The following is a 24,769-nucleotide window of genomic DNA, read 5'->3' on the forward strand; positions in this document are numbered from 1 at the left end:
GGTTTATGCATGTAGTATCAGAACCACAAACCCATTTTTGCAACTGAAGTTAAAGGCAGTGGACACTATTGGTAATTGTCAAAGACTATCCTTCACAGTTGGTGTATCTCAACATATGCATAAAATAATAAACCTGTGAAAATTTGAGCTCAATCAATCATCGAACTTGCGAGATAATAATGAAAAAAAAAACACCCTTGTCACACGAAGTCATGTGCGTTTAGATGGTTGATTTCGAGACATCAAGGTCTAAATCTGAGGTCTCGAAATCAAATTTGTGGAAAATTACTTCTTTCTCGAAAACTATGGCACTTCAGAGAGAGAGCTGTTTCTCACAATGTGTTATACCATCAAACTCTCCCCATTACTTGTCACCAAGAAAGGTTTTATGCTAATAATTGTTTTGAGTAATTACCAATAGTGTCCACTGCCTTTAACAGTAAATACGTACCAAAATAAAACAACTCACAAAATGAGCTTGAAGTTAATAAATATTTCTCACAGTAAACTAAAGTTGACTTGTCAACCAAAGTTAATATTAATCAGAGCAAACAGATCAGCTTATTGGTGGATCCGTGCCTCTTATTTTTATATCGTAGGCAGACATTTTGCTGGCACACTTAAAGTAATCTTTCTGATTCAATATGTCCTAAACGAAAAAATACATGGATCACAATCTGGATCGTTTAATTCAGAGTCAACCCACGCTCTTTCTACCCACCTTCATCAATATCAGGAGGTAATCCACCCACAAACACTTTCCTTGAGAACCTTTCAATTCCATAGTCCGGGTTCGATCGGGGTGAAATATGACCCGGCGAACTCAGGGATGGAACAATTTGATCATGGCGGCCATCATCCAGCAAACCATCTGCAATTAACAAATAAATGTAGTTTTCATTAACATACAGATTGGATATCACTTCTGTTTGGAGTGAAATTTGAAATTTAAAAACAGGGCATCACAAACGCAATCAAAAATATAAAATTATTAATTAAAGCCACAATTTATTTATTTTATTTCAAAGAGAACCCGACATTATAACAAATTTAGCAATTATGCACTATCCTAAATGCATTGATAGTTAAATATTCCACAACAAACTTGATAGTGAAAATAATGTGTAAATTTATTGTCAACAAAACATCAATATACGATGAAATTATTATCACAAAAGAGATATGGTCATCGTAAGGTGCCATTCAAATTATTATAGTCAATGTTTTTTAACATTGACAAGAAGAAGAAGAAGAAGAAGAAGAAATACCCAGCTGGCCAAGATCATCATCATTTGTGACTAAACCACACAGCTCGTTTGTTAAAGACACGAAAAACCATTAAAAATGCCTGATGTTAGAGATCTTTTGTCTAATACATATAGTTCAGATGAGGCATAATTACTTTGTTCTTCTGTAATATAATATTATAATATGAAGAAGCCATTCAACATTTAAAGATCTAAATTTGGGGCAGTTGACTAGGTGGGTCAAACTAATTCAGAAAAAAACAATCAACATTTTAGAACATTAACAAATCTGAATGGCCCCTTTAATGGATATTTCTAATAATAAAAATGCTTAATATTTCTGTCAAGAATATTATATAAGTGTACTGCACACATCTACCTGTGCATAAAACAAAAGCCATTGCACACACTTTCTCGTTTCCTCTTTCGTAGTCACATGAAAAGCAATATTTTAAGTGGCTGAAGAGATGAAGATTTATGCCGGTGGTTGCATGTACGCAATCGGATTTCCCTGGCAACTAAATGTTAATCACACTGCTCAGCCAGGGCCAGCTGTTTTATCTTATTTGCTAGGGCTGCAATAATACAAACGATGTATGACACCGAGATAATACAGTGTACATGAATATTGTGTTTTTGTAGTTGGCTGCTGAAAATTGCAAAACAGACGAATGCGCAATTTCCCTCTATATATTTACAGTTGGGTGTAGTTACAATTTACATAACTAGATATAGAAACATATTGTACCTGCCCTTAGAATATTCGGATATCATTTAATTCAATTCAAAAAAACTTATTTCAAGAAACTGCTAATTAAATAGCATTCCCCATCCAAAAGTCTAAAGCGTAAAAAACCTTGGTACATCTAAAAAGAAAAAAAATTTAAAAAAAGGACACCGCACCGTAGAAATTGTAATGATTTTTCTTTTAGCAACAAAACACCAGCTGGTGCGTTTCCATGCACAAGAAAATATAATGTGATTATCACACCTTTCTGTGGTGGTAATTAGGTTGTTTTTTGTGCCACAGCTTAGATACGTACGTATAAATACACACAACATCATGGGAAAATACAATCTGGATATTAGTCATACAGTAGTACGTACAGTATAAATTTAATCATTTTGAAAATATGTGTATTGTCTTGTGAAATCAATTGATATAAATAGATAATATGGATCACCAACAGCCTAAATTCACTTTTGCATCTTAAAACGCAAAAGGCTACTTTTGCGTCTTAAAACGCAAAAGGCTACACTGACATTTGTGTATTAAGGGTACAATGTGTAGTCTCTATGCTGTATGCATACATGTACATATTGATTACATTTGTTTTAGGTTTTGAGATGGTTTTGGTTTTGCCATTATGTAAATATACATTGTGTATTGCATATACATTTGCATTGTGTGTACAGTAATGACAGTACGACAGCTGATCAGCCTGCTGATAGACTTTAAAGGAACACGTTGCCTTGGATCGGTCGAGTTGGTCTTTGAAAAGCGTTTGTATTCATTTGTTATAAAATGCATGATTAGAAAAATATTTTAAAAGTAGAATATAATGATCCACACAAGCATCACTCGAAATTGCGTGGTTTTCCTTTTACCTCGTCGACAAACACGGTCGGCCATTTACGGGAGTCAGATTTTTGACTCCCATAAATGGCCGACCGTGTTAGTTCGCAAAGTAAAAGGAAAACCACGCAATTTCGAGGCAAATGTGTGTGGATCATTGTATTCTACTTTTAAAACATCTTTCTAACCATATGCATTTTATAACAAACGGTTACAAAGGCTTTTCAAAGACCAACTCGACCGATCCAAGGCAACGTGTTCCTTTAATAGCTTGATGCAATCAAAGGCCATATAATTACTGTACAGCTAATTAACATTAGAGAAAAGCTACCATGCATTCCACATAATGAGATTCGGATAATAATAACCCCACCAAGGTCCGACACAGATGACCTAGGCCAGCAATGAAGGCTTATAATTTATGATTAAATTATTAATCATTTGTTTTTGCGTAAACTCAACGCTAAAAGATTGTAGGAATGATTGTGCACCTTATCCAGTACCATGTACAAGATAGAATGTAAAATATGAAATGTGTTTAGCCTACATAGTGCAGGTGGGTGGGTCCCACCAGGCTAATGCTTGTGTTTAGCCTACATAGTGCAGGTGGGTGGGTCCCACCAGGCTAATGCTTGTGGGACAGACAGTTCCCTGGTAGTAATAAAACAGAGTAATATGCTGGTTACAATTGCTGCGTTCATTCAGCACCCCAATAAGAGAATTTTGTTGTAGAAATTTAATACAAAATTAAATTTGATGAAAATAACAACAATTTATCTTGTTATTTAAAAGAAATTTGCAGTGTTTTAAATTCTGGGGACAGTATGGGATAAAAATACATCTAAGGTGACGGCACTTGTCTAGAACCATCTTGTCTATTTCACCTTCTAATTGTCTACACATACCAGGAGGCTTGTATGACATTTTGCTTTCTAAATTTATAAAAAGCTATTTCAGTATACTAATTAAAAATAGCCTAAATATTATTCATGATATTACTATTAGTCAAGTTCTGCAGTTCTTCCATTTTTACTTTAATTACAGCCCATCCCATCAATGTATTTAAACGTAGTTAACAATTTCGTCTAAATACCTTGTGACACATTTATTGCTCAATTATATATATTTTTTTTTAGTGAGGGGATAAGAACATTCATTATACGCCACTGGAAAACCCGGGAAAAAAATTATCTCAACTTTCCCACGCCTTAAAATGTCATGAAATATATGCACGAGTGCAGAGAAAGACCTTGTAGAGTATTAAGCCAGCAGTATTTAACTACACATGTGTTGCAATTGCAGACAAAATTAAATTCAATAAAGGCCTTCATGAAATTTTATATGGAAACAATCTAAATATAAATTGCTTTCCAGACAGTCCTGCAATAAGGGTGTTTAAAAAGGGACTTGAAGTCCAAACTCGTTCTTCAATCCACCTGCATTTGAGAATCTATTTTCCAATCTCAACAAGAAGCAGGGGGAGACAGTGTGGGATGCAGACGACGGGGGACGAGGGGCTTCAGCCCCCCCTTGGCTAAACGCTTTTCTGTTTTCCATAGCCACACTATGACGTCAATGGCAGGCCTTTCAGCACAGGTTAATTCTAGGTTCGTAATTATGGCCCGATGTGGGTTGTGTATTGATTGCACACTGTCAGAGTGTCCACACCTTCACGTGTGTATGTACAGAGCGTTGGTTTGGGACAGTGTGGCACGGTCCCATTGCACCGAAATGAAATGGCGCAGAACGGATACTGTTCTAGCCAGTGGGCTCACATGAATAATAATGAAGGAATCTATTTGTGTCGTTAACACACCCTTGCATTAATCAAGCAGTTGGACTAGTACAAAATTTAGTTCAATCATTAAAAATTTTGTCTCTTCACCACTATTTCTAAAAAAAATTACATTTAAAGAATTATGCAATTTCTTCACTTCAGTTTGTTATTCTTTACATTTCTCATAGTATTGTAACAAATTAACATAATAAGTAATTGCATTCCTTCCCCATATTAAATTGGATATAATGAAACACTGATCAAATTATTACTTCTTATTTTGAGGGTAATTATATGGAAATTTCTGTGTGGGTGTGTTTGTTTGTTATACATGTATGTCAGCGTCTGCAGAGCTGAAACGTATAACATAAATTAAAATTAATAAAAAAATTGCATGGTGAGAAAATATTTTGGGCGCCACTCACCACTCATTATCCAAACCCAACATTAATATTTTCCTCAAAGCCGCAGGCACATTTACGAATTCAACGAAGGAATCTATTAAATATTAGATTTCAATCTATCTAATCCATCAAGCTTATTTACAATTCTAAGTGTAGCTTGGGGACCAATGAATCAGAGTTCAGCTGCGGGTGTCCCCCATCCTCATGCAAATACGTAGTGAAACATACCCTCGCAGGAATGGGGATTTTCCTAAGTGAAGGAACACAATTTTCTTGGTAAAAACATGAACTTTGCACATTTTCCCATACTTCGTTCATAAGCTCTGATGTAAAGTAAGGAATCTGAAGATAAGGCAGTTTAATAATATGCAAGGTGACTCAGTCTGGTGAATTTACAGTATAAATTTATGCAATATAATGACTTAATGCCACTTATTTAATCAGATTCTTAAAATTCAGCATAAAAAAAAGTGGACCCTGATTTAACCCAAGATTATACAGAAGGGTAGTTGCCCAAAGACCCGCAGTAATAATATAATTATGCCATATGCAGGAATATTATCAGTGCATGTTAAGCCTATGAGATAGGGAGAACGGACTGTACACAGTCTAGGGTCAAATGTGACCTGGCTGTACATACAGTTCGTACGTACAGGTGTATACAATTATGCATGAAGGCTTTATTCAGTACAATTTATTATGCCTGGTACGTTACAACATACTGTACATTACAATATGCACAGGGAGATTTCTCTTGTATGTATGACATAACATTGCGCTACGCAGAAATTTGTCAGATACTACTCAAAACTATTATTCTTTCTCAATATTATTGAACATTCATTTTACAATTGTTTTCAAATCAACGTTCTAGTCTTTTATTTGGCTTTGCAAAATACACGAAATAGGTCAACCAAGGGGGGCAAAAATCCTGTTTTTCGTTTTAATTATTTCTGAATTGATTGATTTCCACCCATTAACCTGGTTCAAAATGGGTTTTTCATGGTTAGTAATTTGTCTGACCTTTTTACGGAAGCCAATTGGAGGAGAAAACAACTTTCAAATCAATACACATAAAAATGTGGTAAATGTATTTATAGACAATTTTGAAAACAATTTTTAAGAAAACATCACCTCACAATTAAAAGCATTTTAAGAGCAAAATTGTAAAGGCTGTGCACACTGGTTTTATTCAATGACACAAAATGGGAAAAGATACCCCACAAAATAATATGATAATGATGGATTTTGATGCAGGCTGTGAAAATTAAACCAAAAACACAGGGATAGAGCCAATTTCTCAATCTGCATCCGTGTTCCCAGGATGCAGATTGAGAAATTGGCTCTAAGTGTAATCTTTAAAAATGGTTTTAAAAGTTCAAAATATCCCCCAAAAATGTTGTGAAATATTTCACAATGTTCTTGACGCTTTATACACAGTTCAATGTCAAGGGGTAGAAGTCTCAACAGTTCAGTTGGGTTCCATCAACAAACAACAAAGCAGAGAACCTCCCCTACACAATCCCAACGCATCCATACAATAGGCATTGTTGACAGGGGACTCAAATCTTCGTAACGCTATAACTTGTTCATACACTTTGTAAGGAGTGCAAGGTTGACAGAATCACAATGCATAAAGTTCACACCAATTTGTTTTCATAAAATAATGGGGTTTTTTTTAAAGGTTTTTTATCTTGAGTGTACTTTGGAACAGGGCAGGCCTGGGCCACCTCCCACAACTAACTCAGAATAGATATTACGATACAGAAATGTACAAAGCACAATATTAAAACAATGCCAAAACATGTTCTGATGCACAATCAACTGGCATCTGTAAAATTACAGTCAAAGTTTATTCACTTCATGGGTACGCTAAATGAAAAAAACTTTTTGTAATAAAAAAGAATCGCAGGTAAGCTAGCCATTTAAATAAAAATGTACCACTACCTATCAAAAGCTAGGTACTAGACAAGGCTACAGTGAAGGTTTCATATTAAAATACATACACCTCTAGGTTGTTTTTCACAAATTATAAAACAGAACTTCTGTTTAATTGCATGAATAATACTTCGCCGCGACATGACCATAACAATTTCAAAGTTCCTGTTTTTCAGGCCTGATTATCAAGAAGGCCAAGGAGGCCATGACCTCTTTGCCCTGGTCTTGGCCTCGGTGCCCCGTCCAAAGTTGACTGTAAGATTTGGAGTGTGCCCTTTGCAAAATGAAAATGGCCTTGCCCTTTCAAAAGATGAAGCTCCAGGCCTAGAATACATGTATGTCTTGCACAAAATCTAAAGAAGAAAATGTTTACTAAACAAGTGCATTTAAATATTTTCCCATTAACAATGAGGGAATCAATGTGTGGTGAAGAGGTTTTCAACTAGTGGTTTAATCCCAACGAGGCCTGGTTCTTGACAATGTTACCGAGACGAAGTCGAGGTAAATTATCAAGAACCAGGCCTCGACGGGTTTAAACCACTAGTTGAAAACTGATTCAACACACTTTGATTCCCATTCATAAATACCTTTTTTGGTAAAAAACATCAACACTTTTTGGTCAAAAAGTAAAATAAATGTCAAAATTATAATTGTTCAATGATTTCTTTCAACACAACACCCCTCCAGCTATGAAATGGTAAGGCCCTCGGGTAAACAACTTCTTATAAGGAGATTGCTGCGCATGTCACGCGTATCGCGTGATGTGGTACAACTGTTTCAGCCATTCCTCTTGACCAATAGGAATGAAGAAACTCTTATAAGAACAGGTGCAAGTTCGCGTGTCACGCCCATGTTTCAACACTTTTTACTGGTCATAAACAAAGGTTTATACACACCCACGTGACGCGCTCTCCACCCATAGGAATAGCGAAACTGTCTGAGGTATTTATGAATGAATAATTAACCACCAAAGAATTGAGACTTCTTCCTAGAATGTGACATTCAGTACCATGACAGTTGACAATCACATCTGTCTATTATAATATGACAATCAGTAACATCTGTCCCAATGGAATACATGCACAGACATGCAGAAAACCATCTTCTTTCTAAACAGGATGATGTGCATAAAAGCCATACAGGAATTACATGTACCTGAGCATAGAGGCTTATTTTTAGCTGGGCATGGAAAAATAGAAAAGATATATAACGAACAGCGCACTTCAGCCAAAACAGCTGCACAAGGATTATTTCTAGAATTGCACTTTTTGTTTATGGTTGATGTTGTTCGAAACACCTGTGAAAACCAATGGATATTATCTTGTAGCACGCGCTAATCCACCAATCAGATGCTCAAACTGGAGGGTGATAAGGGTGTAACAAACCTCCCATAAAATATAAAATGAAAAAGTAAATGGCGTTATTTGGAGGGGAAAAAAAAACAGTACTGGAAATGTATGCCATCATTTATTATCAAACCCTTATTTCCATTAAGACGGAAATAGTTTGCAGCTATTGGAAAGTGGAAGTGTTTCCAATTAACTTCCAATGCCAGTATAAACAGTAAACATATAGCCTACACATACTGCGCTGGACCTTCTTGTAGTTTTGATCTACAGACAAATATCGCTTTGTCTATAAATCAAAGCCACCATTAGTGTATTACTTCGTATGTGTACTAGGGGTACCCTGATGCATTGACCATTATTTATTATGCTAATTGGAAGGTTTGTTTCAGAATTGGACAACAACCACTGATCAAGTGTTACATAACACTAGTTTGACTTTGGTATCATTATTGCCAAAAGATAACCGTGTGTACATGACTACCTAATTAACAATACCTTTTCCCCCAAAACAACTACTTGTTAACCTTTCAACTACCTATAAATAGAAGGGTGCTTGTTTGTTTAGTTCACTCAATCCACTTAGAACTCTTGTCATTAACTTTATACAACCACCGATACACCCTTGACTAACCTAACCTGTGATTGAGCTTGTTCAAGTTGTCTTTTTAGAATTAGTTCCAGAAAACTGCCTTGAGAATTTTAATTGTTGTAAATGGAGTACACTGTTCACTCAACAATCTAAGTATGATCTCATAGATGAAAACACTTCTTAGGAAATATACATTTCAGGTTGATTGGTATTAATTTTACTTGTACTCCAATCATACCCTTTTTGACACTTTAAAGAGTTTTTACGTTGGGTTGTTGCCAAATTTGCAGTCCCTATCTGCGCAAAAACAACTATTATGTAAACTCGAATCGGAGGTTGGTCTACTAATCTGTAATTTCGCTCCAGATGAGAAACAAGTTACATGAAAAAAGAAACTATCCTTCAATCAATTGAGACAATAATTGCATCCGGAGATATAAAAGCATATATTATTGTATTGGATTTTTACTCGTGATTAATATAGGCACTTCACTCTTATTGGTTTCAAACTCACTATTTTATAGCCACTAGAAAACCAAGCATGCCTGATGGCCTGATAAAAAAACATGTAATTGTTGCAGTTTCATTGACAAATTATATGAACAAAAATAAAGTTTTTTGTTTTTATATGACAATTGAAAACTTGGTTAAACCAACAACACTATTAATTACTAGACTTGATCAATGATGATCATAGATAGAAAACTAGCTCACAAACTGTGCCTTTTGCTCGAGGTCATTCATAAATAATATTCTTTTGCTCTTTTGATTTGAATGGGGGGGGGGGTCTTGGTCGGTTATTTAAAGATAGCTGGGTACCAGCAACACTGAGTTATGTAGGAAACAGGCAGGGCACATGCCTGAATTGTATTGGCTGCCAGGCATTAAAATATACAGTATTTGTTTTATGTCCTTGATTTTCGTTCAAGCAGTTGTTCCTGAAGAAGAAAAAAATGTCCTCGAACAATTAAAACCACCCCTCCCCCACCACCATACAAATCAATAATACATTATTTTAATTACTCCACAATAAAATACTCTACAGGGCCTGTACATTTACTGTTTTTGTAGATGATTCAGGTTATTGTCAAGGCTATTATTTTTTAATGCAAATGTTGATGAAAGCACCAAAACATCTAATTTTATTTTAGTCAATCAGAATTACTGATTATATCATACATCTTATAGATATAGGCATACGTAACTGTTAAAAGCAATAGCAAATGATGCATGCTTGTTCTCCACACCCTGTTATTATTTTTGTCGTTTTAAAATCTAACAAAGTGAACGACTACTGATGCATTGCATATCTGACCATCTCTCGAAAAGGGGTTTATGTGTAAAATAAAATCACCATGACAACAGAGTACATGCAAACTACATGACAAACAATCCAATTGCAGTGTACTGGAAATTACTTTGATCATCTTGAGTATAAAATGGAGGAAATGGGGTCTTTAAGTCCACTTTACCGTTTGCATTTTAATGGTCTCAGTTCTGGGATCAATTACTAATCTGAAATGTACCGTAATGTTGATATCTATAGAGATCTGTTCAAACTGTTGTTGTTGAAACATGTACAAGGACATAGCTTTAATCTCATGACAATCATTACTGCGTTGCACCACACTGTATAGTGAAAACTACCTGGAAATGTATTGTGTATAAAGTGGATCACATGTCACAGCTATTTAGGTTCCTTAGAAGATATTTGTTGTGAGTTTTAAACAAAGAAACTGTACAAGGCCATAGGAAAATGACCCGGTAAAGCTAACAAGATACATGTATTTCTTGTTGGGACACAATACTTTCTAAGAAGATAGAAATGGAAAACTTCCTAAGAAGATAGAAACTGAAACTTGCCTTCTGATCTGGCACCCAAGTACATGTAGTAGTCATGTAACATGTGAAGTGCACAGTGTACATTCATGATTCACAAACTAAATGATACATGGTAGTGCATTCAGAGAATAATATGTGGTAAATTTCCATACCAAACATTTAGGGTCCTACTACTTGCCGTCAACTCGCCGTCAACTCACTTGCGCCGTCAACTCGCCGTCAACTCCACCAATATACATTTAAAATAGAAACATAGAACTGTAAAGTATCAGCTCATCAAAGAGAATTCGCGAAAGTTTTAGGTCATATTTCGTAATAAAAATTGAGGTTTTTTTTCTCGTGAAAAAATTATATCGAAACAGCAAAACCATCGGCCGCCATCTTGTTTTTTCACATTGATTAGTCTTGGCCCAAGATGTCAATGATTGGTACTTTTTTTTATCAACACAAAGTCGTTTTTGTGAATGAATTTTTACCGAAAACCATGAGGAATATGTAGTTTAGCCCAGACTTAACACTTCCGTGTCCCATTTATAAATTTTTCATGTAAATTTAATGAGTTGACGGCACGAAAATGAGTTGACGGCGAGTTGACGGCAAGTAGTAGGACCGAACATTTAACATCAACTCACACACGTTTAGTGTATAGATATAAGGAATGAATGTCAGACAATGATCAAATCTATCTGATCATATAGCTTCATGGTCTGATCTTGCTCTATGGTCCGATGAAGTCAGATTTGAGGTTTCAAGTTGTATACAACAATCTTACAACTGTGCACTAGGTACAATGTTATGTACAACACGTATTAGCGCACGCCACCCTCCCTCGATCCCCAATGTCTGAATTTAGAATTTTCTGCACAGGTGTTTTGGGCAAGTGATCTGAAAAAGAGTGACATCGTCTGACACAACACTGGTATTGCATTACATCTCTAGTCTTTTCTTGGTGCAAGGTGATACAAGAAGTCAACCAATGGCGCCACGGTTTAATGTGCATTATTCTGTACTCCTCCTATACCTTTCCAAAATGGATGCTTCACAGCAGGAATCATTTTACAAAAACATTTACCAGCAGTCACTGAACCAAAAGGCCTGTGCCAAACTCATGTCAATTTATGCACACACCGCACAACCCTCATTACTGCCAAAACTCATGTCAATTTCTGCATATACAGCAAAAACCTTTTTAAAACATGTTAGTGCCAACTCCGTGGATTTCTACTTTTTGTACGTATTCAGAATCACTTAATATGCCTTCCTTGGGATTAAGGAAGTTTGTCACAGAGATTTTGCAAATTAACTGCAGGTTATAAGGTGAACACAAATGGCAATAATTCCTTAAGCCACCACGTTAAGCACTACTTCCCTGCAGCAACTTAATTTCAATCAGTTATTTCCTAAAATATAAATCACAAATTTCCTCTTTTAATTAAATGACTATGCTTGTCTGGATGTATGTGTCTCCACTTGGTGTCTCTATAAATTGGGTGAAATGATGTGACTTTCCCAAAGAGCATAAAATATTCCCCACAAATGTGCGGCTTGTACATTGTACAGTTTTGAGTGTTTTTGCAAGTTCTGAATCTGTGGAATTTTCACAATACAAAACTTCTCCATACACAGGAATGAGAACAAATTATAAAAACAAAACAAAACAATCATGGTTTGGGATAGATTTGTTATTAATATGATTTATGTAAATTAGAGAGCCAGATTTGAAGCTTTGTACTTTCAACTGCACAAAGTAGGATAAAAGGTGTATTTACGTATGTTACTGAACAGGTTTTAAAGAAACCCATTTGGGGTGCAGAAATTACTTCTTTTCTTTTCAGTATAAATAAACCCAATGTACACAATGTAGATAAAATACTAGTCATTTAGTACACAAAATTCACAAACAAAATCACCAAGAGTTACACATTGTTCAGTATATCCAAAGTGAATGAGTTATCAAACTGTTACAGAGTTTCCTTTCCTTCTCTTTGTTGGTTTAATACTATAACTAATTGAATTTTTGTGGAGAATCTGCAGACAAAAATAGCTTGCACTGGCCTTGAGGAATGACAAGAATCTGTGTCAATTTATTGACAAATTGACCAGGTTGAATTCAACTTCCTCAGTCATTACCTCTGAACTGAATGACCCCAGGAAGCAGTCAGTACTGCGGTATACACATCTAGTACCATAACAATGAAAATACCTGACAAAAACAAAATGTAACATTCAGGGAACGATTTCGTACAGCAGTTTTGCACAGCCAAATATTTAGGTTGAACTTATTTTGCGCACACTGAATACTTAAACTACTTAAACTGAGTAGCAAATGGTGAGTTTTGAGTAGCAATCTGATACACTTTGTGAAGCATTTTGCTCTGCTATACAAGGGTAGGCGTTCGTTGAATATTACTCATCATCTGTGCTGGTTTCTCTCATTCAACCTTTAGGTCAACTTCAAAGACATAATCAATAAAACAAAGACAGGACTTGCTCTTTCTGCGCATGCTCTGGTTACACATGGAGGAATAAGAAACAGTTGTAAGAGTATATATTTGTCCCCATGGCATTTTATTCTCCACACCTACTTGCACTATGACGCCGACGGTGAACAGACCGGGGTCACTGAGACCCTTGCCACGCGCCACATTGAAAATATTCTCAGCATTTTATGGGACATAATTATGTGGTTTTTGTGGTGTTATGAGCCCTTTCAAAGCCTTCAAATTGCTGCACCTCCTTTAAAAGTTGTGCTTTGTACGGATTACAGTATATAACATGCACACATAATGTACTTTATACACCAACTCTTTTATTTAGTTTTCAGGAGAGTAAAGGTATCTCAATGTATATAAATCCTCCCACCACAAGCAAACAAGATAAGAAGCAATGCAGGGTGGCATAACTCCCCATTGACCTAAAATGGACAACTAGTATAGTGGGGTTTGAGTGGTACATGATGCAATGTACATGTACCATCAGTGTTTACCAACAAAGAACAATGCCTCAATCCAGTTCAAAGTTTAGGATAAGTTGATTGTTTTAAGCAGTAATGGTGATTAAAAAATCTGTTTCTTAAGCAATACAAAAACCACAATAAAATTGTGATGAGCAGTTTGAATACAAAATTTACCATTACAAAGTAGTACGATATTAGCCAATCACTCAGAAATGAAAAATGTAGCCTACACTGCCAAACAGAAAACGGCTGACAATTCTTTAACTGCTGAGTATACAAATGGCAAAGTGCCAACCCCCCTCCCCCCACCATTTTACATATCAGGTAATTTTTTCTCTCTTGTAGATTGACCTGTTGGAAAGGCACTTTTCAATCTTCGGTACTCATAGGAAAGACGCTTTGTCAAAGTTAAATGTAAACGCTCATGATGGCGGTGCCGTTGGTGTGGCAGTGCTGATGGGAGGGGGGGCGGAGTTCTTGGAAGAAGGATTGTAAATGTATACTTACAAGAGTTTCGACTGTAGTGCTCCATGGGGTGCTCTGTGCCACGCATGATATCAAAAAGTTGATGCTCAAGGGAGGACAATTTCATGGGGTCAACCCCAGCATTGTGCCCTGCTCTTTCCTGCAATAACAAAATAAACATAACAACATAACATTTTAAACATTGGGCACAACTACAACTATCGCAACAAAAAGTTCCTTTTTTCAATAATTATGCGTTTTTATTGGAAAAATCTAGGCGAGTTTAATATTTGTTCTTCAGGGACAGTATAAGAGATGTTAAAATTACATCAGGGATAAAGAATATTAATTTTTGTTTTTTACCCATACACCAATGTGTGTTAGTACTGTATACTCAGTACTTGCCCGAGGCCTGTGAAAAAAAATATCACAGTCATGTTACTCCAGTGGGATTCGAACCCACGAGCCTTGCAATTCTAGAGCAGTGTCTTATCAACTACACTAGCGAGGTGGGCCTATAAATTTGTATTTGTCTGATTCATCTCATCAGTGTCTAAATGGTAAGTGAACATTGAGATGCCACTACACTGTTAACAATTTCCTGAGAAAAGTTTTTGTTTTTGTTTGCATTGAGTGCATTTAAGATGAAGATGTACTACTAGAGAGCTCAGTATTATGTACGAAAATAAGATCTAAATAATTGACAGCTTCTTTGGACTCCTTCAAGATGTACATACTGCTGTAGGGTAATGGAAACCTCATTGATTATTGATTACTTACAATTGTTATGCAGACATTGTAAATCAATAAATTCTAAGCTACAGGGAGTATAGTACTGTCACGATTCAACAAAGCATGGTTTCACCAAGATGTTTCTCTACATGCAGCATCTTCTTTTCATACACTATTGACATCCAGGTGTTTAAATATTCAACAAAGGGTAACCCTCTTATCAAACAAAATGGAAACACTCAATATTTCAAATGATTCCAGGGGCTACATGACATTGCATTTTGCATTACAACTTTAACTTCTAAAGCTTCGGGCATCACCATTATTCACAGAAGTCATTTTTAAAGAGGATATCATATATAAAGTACCTGAATACACTGTAAATATTGATTTACCCTGAAGTCAATTTACATTCAGACAAGTAAATTCTTTTCAGTGATATATCCCAAAAATATGTTCTGCAATTTTGATGTTTGAGTAAAGATGGAATGTTAACTTTCACATTGAGTTGTTCCCCCCACAGTACTTTATGTTGGAAACTAGAACATAACTAGTATGGTTTTTTTTGTAGTTTACAGTAAATCAATTCAGTAGGCCTAGATTCAGAAATAAAAAAATTACCTAAATGTAAGCCTATATATGAGAGACTCTACACTACAACCTTTTTCAGATTTGGAATAACCTTATTGTAGGTCAAAGGCTAGGGCCATTGACTGAGGCTTGCTGCCTAGTTAGTTCAACCATAGAGTAAGGACAGAGACCAATAATGTACATATTTTGTATCTCCAGGGGTCGATTTCAAAAAGGAACTTAGGACTACATGTAGTCCTAGGAGATATTAAAAACTTAAGTCGTGTCCTAAGTTAGGACGAATAACTCGTCCTCACTCGAGATAAGAGTAGTCTAACTCTTTGAGAAATCGACCCCAGATACAATCTTTTGCCTGGACAAATGATTTTATCAAGTTGTTCACTGGATCTGTCCTGAATCTTACTAGCTCCACGGTCCAATGGAAGCCCCTAAAATGCATCTTTGTATTAATTAAGTCTTTGTGTCATTTCTGTATCAACAACAAATTTCAATTTTTAATTTAATCCCACAAGGTAAAATGTAGAGCTACTACTGCTCTATTAAAATGAACTGCTGAGTTAGACTTGTGCATCAAAATAAGGTCACATGGCCTCATGGAACCTTGCCAAGGTCAGGGTGGTTCCCTAGCGTTGCCAAATTTGGCAAAGGGGTATTGCCAGCATAGCTACTGCATTACATGCACAGTACACTGTTCAATCAATGGTTGTCTTTATGTATGTAGAGCATTGGGTACTGTGCCTCTCTGTCTACATAGTGCATGATTGCGCCATAAAATGCTTTCATTTAGTACTCGCCTAGGTGTTTAGTACTCGCCTAGGTGATTATGCCAAATGCATAAAAAAATATATGTCATCATCTTTCAATTAAAAAGTAATCCATGAACATCAGGGTCTTTCCTGTTCTATACAATGCACTTTTTTCTTCACGATGTGCGTAACCAGTGCCACTAGCATCAACATCTTAGTCCAGATCTATGGGAAACAGTATTTCAGGATCGCTTGCAGCATCCTTTAGTGATGCCAATAAAAAAAGTTGCTCCTGCACTCTGTGTAATATGTATGCAATTTAATCGGTTCATTTGAGATCTCTATTTTAATAATGTCCTTACCGATTTTAGGCCCCTATCACATATCCAACCTCTTCACAAATTGTGTGTGTTGAACTCTATAAGATTCCAGAGATGCTTGTCTGGAGTGGGCATTCCACAAAGTACACCCAGACTTTTATTAGTCAACCCTGAGCCAAAAAATTGACAGAGGAATCTGGAAAGAATGTCTTGACATCTCACGAGTTTGAGCATTGGTTTCATTGCAATGAAATATTTAGTTCAACATTGAAGCTGAAACTGTAGACCACATGTACAGTACATCATGCTTGGTCAGCATTATAGTACACATACGGGTACAATATAACATTGTAAAGTCAGTTCACAAAAACAGCAATAATGGTATAGCATAATCTTGTATTTCTAATGTCAAATGAACATGTTGTATTTTAAAATACACCGCTCAGTGACCATGTTACACTATATTTTATGTAATGTCCTCTCCTGTTTTATAACACCAAAGTCCCCATACCCTGGCAAAAACTAAAAGTACACTGTGCAGTTTTATTTATAGCCCAATCACAAGACTCAAAACACACATGGTATTCCCTATGACTAGACAAAAAGAACCTACTGAATGTAGTTTCAAACTACCTACACAAGGTTGCTTGGGAAATATTTGGCCAGCAGACATCTGCATTGTCCAACATTACATAATAAAAGCTCAATATAGACAGATAAGGATCAATATCCAATGTGACCCATGCACATGTTAAAACATGAAGGGGGTTATTGACAAAAAGACATGCAAACAAGGCCTGTGTATTTACAGCAGAGCTCTTCTATGCCATGGTATGGTACAATGGACAAGAGTTCTTTTCTTCAGCTGAATTGCACTTAACAACTTAGTGACTTTTGTGGAGCAATAAACATTATATGCATAAGTGATCTTAGATCACTCATGCTGTTACGAACTTGTAGAAGTGTGATTGATCATGGATTGATACAACACCTTTGTATGCTGTCCCTATATGTTTGCATAGATCTATGTTTTGTTATGCGAACAAGGTACTGAGGGGGACAAACAAAACCAAAAACGTACACCCACCAAAAAAACTGTGTTATCTCACAGTGTCAGATCTCCAGGATAAATTAACTGAAGTCAACAGCTATTTTTACTTTGCAATTGCCATTTCAGTGAGCATTTCTATGTAATATCATATACCGACCTCTGTGGTAATGTTTGCTTTACCCAAAGTTTGTTTATCTTTATATTTAGGCCTACCACTTAGTATCCAGGTATCAAACAAAGGTCACTGGGTCAAACTTATTCCACTCCCACCATTTTTCATTATACAGTGATGTACATGGTGCACTTTCTCCTTATGTGTGTAGAGGTGAAAAGATGGCTTCAAACCTTGTAAGAATTTTGTTAGTCATGTAAGCAGGGCATTAATTGGGGTCAAACAAACATGGGGTCAAGCCATGGTCAAACCAAGGTAAACGGTTAAAGCATGTTAAAGCATGGAGGAAAATTAATTCTTCCTCCATGGTTAAAGCATGGAGCTATGTGATACTATCACACTATTAACTCCAGACCAGATTTGTGTTTTTTGGGACAGGAGTCTTGTTTGAGCTGGTAAAGAAATGTCCACATTCGACAAAACATTACGAAAGACCTTCAAACAAAACAATGCAAATCTTGGTACACCTTAAATACTGGTAGGAACATGAATGCCAGCAGTGTAAAACTAAAATGTATAGGTCTCTCCTTGCAGAATTTTATGTAATTTCCCAATGCTCTACACCCCATCGATAAACTGATCCAATTCTAAGTTTTGACCCTGTGACATTTTGTAAATTGTATGCGAGCCAACATAAACATTCACATCATAATTTTGTGCTGTGTGAGCAAGTACTTTGACATTTTATTTTTTAGACTAGATGATAAAGATGGTCTATTTAAAGCTTTTAACATTATTTATGGGCAAGATCAGGTCAAAAAGCAATTATGTGATTCATTCCAGACTGCCAGTGTCGGAAAACAAATCAAGTGAAGCTGGTACTAATTTAATAGAAAACTATCGACAAAAAACAGACAATTCTTTGAAATACCAGTTTGTAAAAAGATGGTCCATTGCATTGTACCATATTGTACAAAGACAAACATTGAGGGGCTAAAATCTTGGTATGGGAGCAAATATTTTTCTGATGTACATTGTAACTTTATTGGGATGTTATTTTTATAAAATACATAGTGCCTAGTGCGTTAGGTCAAAGAGTGGTTAGCATGGTTAGGAGAGTATATGAACATGGTGTGAATGAGACCTCTTCTTTCAATATGGATGCTTTTTTTGTGTTAAAAGTTAAACCTTAAACACTGGCCTACAACATGTTTGACATATTTTGAAATTTAGAGCTTGCTTTTTAGAAATCAAACCAAACAATTTTACTGGGGAAAACTGTATGTTACACAAATGGTTTTATAACGCCCAACATTTAAGTTTTAACAGAATGCTTTTTCAGTAGATAAAATGAGTTCAAAATGTTCTCACCTGGTATGGAAAGAGTGTGTTTGTGTTAGCATCTGTTCTCTTCCCATCTGCTCTGGTGAACTCCAACCCTGGTGCTGTGTTCATCCCCGATGGATACTGCTGCTGCTGTCCATAGTGTTTTGCTGGCAGTGATGTGCTCCGCTGAAACTTGGGTGGCGAGATGATAGGGTTGGAAAGAACACGGCCTTTATGGGGTGAAATTGAGGGGTGGCTACCCGAGTGATTGGTAACGGTTGGCATGGAACGCCTCTGCTGCTGCTGCTGTTGCTGCTGCTGTTGCTGCTGCTGCATTTGGTTTGCAACTGATGGGGCCGGACCACTGGGTGGGGAGCCGACCGTCCCCCAAGGATTCCCTTGCTGCTGTTGTTGAACTGATGGCTGCATGCCCTGCTGTTGGTGTCCTTGCGGCGATGGCCATGATGTTGCTGCTGCTGTTTGTTGGGCAGCTGCCGAGTTCCAGTTTGCTGTGTACTGCTTGTTTTGGAGGTAAAGACTTCCAGCTTGAGCTTGCGCCTGCAGCTGAGCTTGGGCCTGTTGGAGCTGAGTCGCTGTCTGGTAGATGTTTTGTTGCTGTGTGGCTGCCTGGTGAGGGGGTAGGTTGCGCCGTTGCTGCTGCTGCTGGACAGCCTGCTGCTGCTGCATCCCAAGCTGTGGGGTTAATGTAGCCTGATTTGGACTAAAGAGTGGTGATGAGTTGCGTGGAAAGTTCTGAAACTGCATTGTGCCATTCATGGTTGGCAGCCCCTGGCCCTGGAAATAAGATTCTTCCGCTGCTGTGGCAGTAGACCAGAGATTTTGGGAGCTTGAAAAACTGCTTGAACTTGCTACCGAGTTTACTGCACTGTTACCCGAACTTGCTGCAACGTTGTTGATGTAGTTGCTGGGATTTACGTCCTGAATAAGCTGCTGTTGTTGCTGTTGTTGCTGCTGCTGTTGATGTGCTTGAGCCTGTGCATGGGCCTGAGCCTGTGCGTAGTAACCAATCTGATGCTGCAGTTGCAAGAGCCCAACTGCACCGGACGATGTTGCTGTGATGGGAGGTCCCTCTGACTGTGCTTTGTTCTTATCAGGAACAGTTAACGGACTCGAATCACCCGATTTCGACTTTGACCCGGGAGACAAGTCGTCCGAGTTGTCGGAGCTGAGATCTGGATTTGGCGATAGCTGCTGCAAATGCTGCTTACTGGCAGTTTTCTCCATCAGCATGTCATCTTGCATCGTTAGCGCCTCGGGAGAAAACAAAGACACGGTGCTCGAATTTGGGTACAATTCCAGCGGTGAGAGGGCCCTCGTATCGTGTGGATGAACATCCAAACCGAAATCCCCCATTTAGTGAGAGCTATGCGGCTACGGTGAACCAAAATTTCCACGTTTAAATATTTTTCTTCCTACTTCAAATTATGATCAGATTGGCTGGCTGATGTAGTAACCTCTCGAGCCCAGCTGTTCACCGTGCAGCCGCTGCGTTCGTGTACGTGCAACACACCACTGTACCTGCCTCACACGGAATCTGTATGGTTGGTATGCTGTTGATGCATGAAAAACTTGCACTAAAAATTTGAGTCCGGAGTTTCTCAGGCCACCGGCAAATTGTGTACGGACATCCACCATGTACACACACACGGCTGAAAACCACCAGCAGTAAAAAGCAGTGACGTTGAGTGGCGGTTTCTTTTACCCCAACTACGTCTAAACATGGAAGCAATATTTTCCCTTTCTATGAGATATTGAACTTAAATTTTCCCAAAATAACTTAAACTTGTGATAAAAGGTTATGTATTCTATCAAAATTTAAGGTACAAATTGAGAAAATCTCCAACATTTCTTATTTTCGAATATAAGAATTCGTGGTCACCACTAAGGGTAGTAGAAACAGACAGCGGTCACGAGCGAGCGGCAACGGGACAGCTGCTACTGTCTCACATACAGCTGACGAGAGGGCGCTTTGTCCACAAAAGAGTTTCATGAATGGCTAGCGTAGAGGGGGGACAATAATACAACCAAGTTTGGGTTTCCCTTTGTAAAAACCTGCTCGTGCCATAGGTGGGTTCTTTTTATTGTCTGTTCGTCGATAAATAACCGTCACAATAAGAAAAGGCGCCAAAGTGAGCCGTAAGCCAGTTTTGTAGTCCTTTATGCTTAAGTGTCACTAAATCGTGGGCTCTGTGATCTGCTTACCGGCACTAGTCGGATCTAATTCTCCAGTGTTAAGGACTTTTGGTGAAGTTTTCTGTGTCTACTCCAGCCGTTACTAATCTAAGTTAAAGACAAATCCCTTCATCTAGTTTTCTTTTAGTTTCCCTATTCCCCAATGACATGCCAGTAGCTTATTTTGACATCAGGGTGACGTATCGGTTTCCTCCACAGACGGTATTCAGAACTTCAATATTAAAAGGGGTATACTTTTCAATCAGAATTGACTTTAAACAACAGGAACTTGTTCGTTTCTTTTAAATTTAAATCTAGAATTTACCGCATTTCTCCAAATACCTCATTTGTTATTTTGGGGTTCATTTCATGAATGTGTTGGACTTCGTGTGGCTCACAATCGGCATTTCCGTGACTTGAAGTTCAAATACACATTGATTTTGAATGACACTCATGCATGGTGTTTGTTGTGTCAAACTCAAAGCGTGGTAAAAAAAAAAAAAACAAGTATGGAGCGTTTGTTTTCTTTCTTCTTTTTTGAGAATGTAATCCCGGTGCCTCCCGTGAAAAGTCGAATACCCGAACAAAGCTCAGTGATTGACTTTCAAAAATACAGTGCTGGTGCCCTGATTTTTAGAAGAATTGGAAAGAAAGACAAAAACAACGCTGATTGATATTTTTATGACTAGAGCCGCTCCAAACCAATTAACTAATTCGCGACAGGTGAGACAAAAAAACACAAGAATGTGTGTCATCTATTGGACCATTCAGCTCGTCTGTTCGCGTGGCCGGCACGCGACCTATTACGGGGTTGACAAAGACCTACCAGACGTTTTGAAAAAGTAGTTGGCGAGTCGAGTGAAAGTAACAAAGCGTGCAAAATCACAAAGAAAGAATAATGAGCACAGAGGGGCAAAAAACGAAGGTACCCTGCAGTGCTATATGTTTGTCGTCGGGTCGCGGTACGTAAATAACTTTGTTCAGCGGTGAACAAGAGAAACAAAAATGAAGGAAAAAGAGGAGGAATCACGAGGAAGGACAAAGAAGTTATGGCCTTCGGGCCTCAGCACGTGTGGATGGTGTAGTCTCAATGTGGAGGTATGTGTGGTCCCTTTATACATGACCATATAAAGAGGGTGCTTTATCAGCTGTTATGGTTAACTTCAAACACAGTATCATGGACAAAATACATACTTTTAAGGTTTCCTGACGTATCAGGAATTTCGGAAATTATTTAAAAATTATCTGAGAGCTATAGTAGTCAAGCTGATATCGGCATTTTGGCTTCGACAGTTTTTTCAAAAGATTAGTAAAACTGGAACAAGTGCAAACTAATAATGACATGGACATTCTTGTTTCTATTATTTTTATTTGGAAAATAATATGCTGAATGAAATCGCTTGTAAACAATATGATATTATAAGAATCCTACGAGTTTATTTTACACAGTAGGAAAATGGCTGCTTTAAATCATAATTTTAGTCACAGGTATTTTTTCACCAGATATAGGGCATAATGTGACCCGTGCAAGAAAAACATTGTGTTTTCTTTCGTCGATGAAAAGGGATCGATTTAGTACATCTGTTAAAGTACAACTGTTATACAAACTGTTCACCTAGCTGTTAATGCCTAAATAGCCCCTGTGCGTTTAAGTTCAAAATGATATAGATAAGATAAGATAAGATAAGATAAGATAAGATAAGAAAGAACTTTATTATCCCACACAGGGGAAATTAAAACTGGCCATGATTCAAACAGTACAGACAAAAACGCTTAAAATTATTTAACAACAAACAGATAGATAAAAATATTAATTAATTAAGAATATCAGGTAGAAAAATATGTATCTAGCATGGATTAAAAATGCACAGCAATATTTATATACAAGGTAAAATGTACACAAGAGAAGTCCTTAAAACCGACAACGCATAAAACACAGCAGACTTAAGGGCCAAATACTAAGTTCATCTGAAATTATCTATGGCATTTTGTTGTAAATGCTGTTGACGTTGTTGTTGCTTTTACTATGCTCAACTTGTATTGGCATGGTGCTCTTCCCATTGTTTTCTTTAAAGCCATTGGACCCTTTCGGTAAACAGTAATGTACAAGGCCCACACTTCGTGTATTACAACTTCTTTATAAAAATAACAAACCTGTAAAAATTTAGGCTCAATCGGTCATCGGAGTCGGGAGAAAATAACGGGAAAACCCACCCTTGTTTCCGCACGTTTCGCCGTGTCATGATCTGTAATTCTCAATTATCGAGAATTGATATTGTTTTAATGGTTTCTCAAAATATCAAAGCATTTCATGGAATAATATTTCAAGAGAAGTCTTCCACCTTACCTTCTGTAAACCCTTTAAGTTATTTGTAAATCTGTGATCTTTTACAAAAAAATTCTGTACCGAAAATGTCCAATGGCTTGAAAAATAATCCTTTTGCCTGCAAAATACCTTTTGTCGAAAGGATAAAAATAAAGATATACCAAGAGCAAACAGGCCGCCAACATTCATGGCAAAACAAAGGACATGTCAACAACATTAATGATGGGTTTTATTTTCATTTTCCCAAACACACAATGGTCATTTCATGTGAAGTTTTTACAACATTCTATTCAAACAACACACTGACAAAAGATAATGTATGTTGATTGGTTTAAAAAAAGTGGTGCTGAATGTACAGCTGCTGTCGTGGGACGCACGACCTCGCAAGAGACAAAAGTTTGCTCTGGACAGGTGCACGGCATGCGGGGCTCGAGCCGCACTTATCGGCTATGGGGGTGCACTGATATAAGTGCAGACTGGACATCATTGTGTTCTTTCAACAACAATATATTTTCAAAAAACCTCGACAGGTGTGGTTGCACTTTGTTATGACCACAAACTTACTTTACTCATGGTAAAACTTGTTTTGAGGGACTAAAATGCACAAACATGGCAGTGTGATATGGATAGTAAATGATGTTAAATTAATTTGAAGGAAAGTGTTTGGTTCGTGAAGCTTTCGGACTTTTAAATGATTATCAACGACCTTACGAATGACCTTACGAATCTTACAACATCACAGAGCCTCAAAGCGCCTTTTCCGACAAAATCAAAGCGCTATAAAATGAGCAAACCAATGGAACTATGCATGCGCAACATAACTTTTTTTTTTAAACAAATAAGTTGCGAGATTTCTTGAATTGGCAGATTTACAGTTTCTAATCTGAGAATGTTACACATTTTGGGAAGCAACATTTATGTGAAAGTCCGGTTGTGAGCAGATGAAAGTGTTCTGGGCACAGTTTTACAAAAAAAATTGTTAACCATGAAATTTCTTCCCTGATAACAACGGGCGAATACCATCAAAATTTCCACGTGATTTTCAGGATCAGCAAACAACAGCTGAATACCAGTAACAAGCGAAATGCAACCAATAATTGTGTTTTAACTATTTATTCTGATTGAGCATACATACATACAAAACCGGCTAAAAGACAATAAAATAAAGATAAACAAAAATAGAACACAAGAGCTACATTTTTGCCGCCATTAAATTATTATTCATAACG

General features: G+C 37.1%; 1 protein-coding gene across 1 annotated transcript in view; it reads right to left on the reverse strand.

Annotated features, from left to right (window-relative positions):
- LOC117294385 (cytoplasmic polyadenylation element-binding protein 2-like) overlaps positions 1–20,643 on the reverse strand; it is a 39,645-nt gene extending 19,002 nt beyond the window's left edge. Inside the window, exons 1-3 of the mRNA XM_033776760.1 lie at positions 19,067–20,643; positions 14,186–14,303; positions 722–871 (exon numbers count right to left, since the gene is read on the reverse strand). Of these exons, the coding sequence (XP_033632651.1) occupies positions 722–871; positions 14,186–14,303; positions 19,067–20,395 (1,597 nt within the window). The 5' untranslated portion in view covers positions 20,396–20,643. The remainder of the gene's footprint in view (positions 1–721; positions 872–14,185; positions 14,304–19,066) is intronic.
- Positions 20,644–24,769: the final 4,126 nt, after the last annotated feature.

Source organism: Asterias rubens, chromosome 9 (assembly GCF_902459465.1).
Source record: "Asterias rubens chromosome 9, eAstRub1.3, whole genome shotgun sequence".
In the NCBI taxonomy this organism is placed as follows: Eukaryota; Metazoa; Echinodermata; class Asteroidea; order Forcipulatida; family Asteriidae; genus Asterias; species Asterias rubens.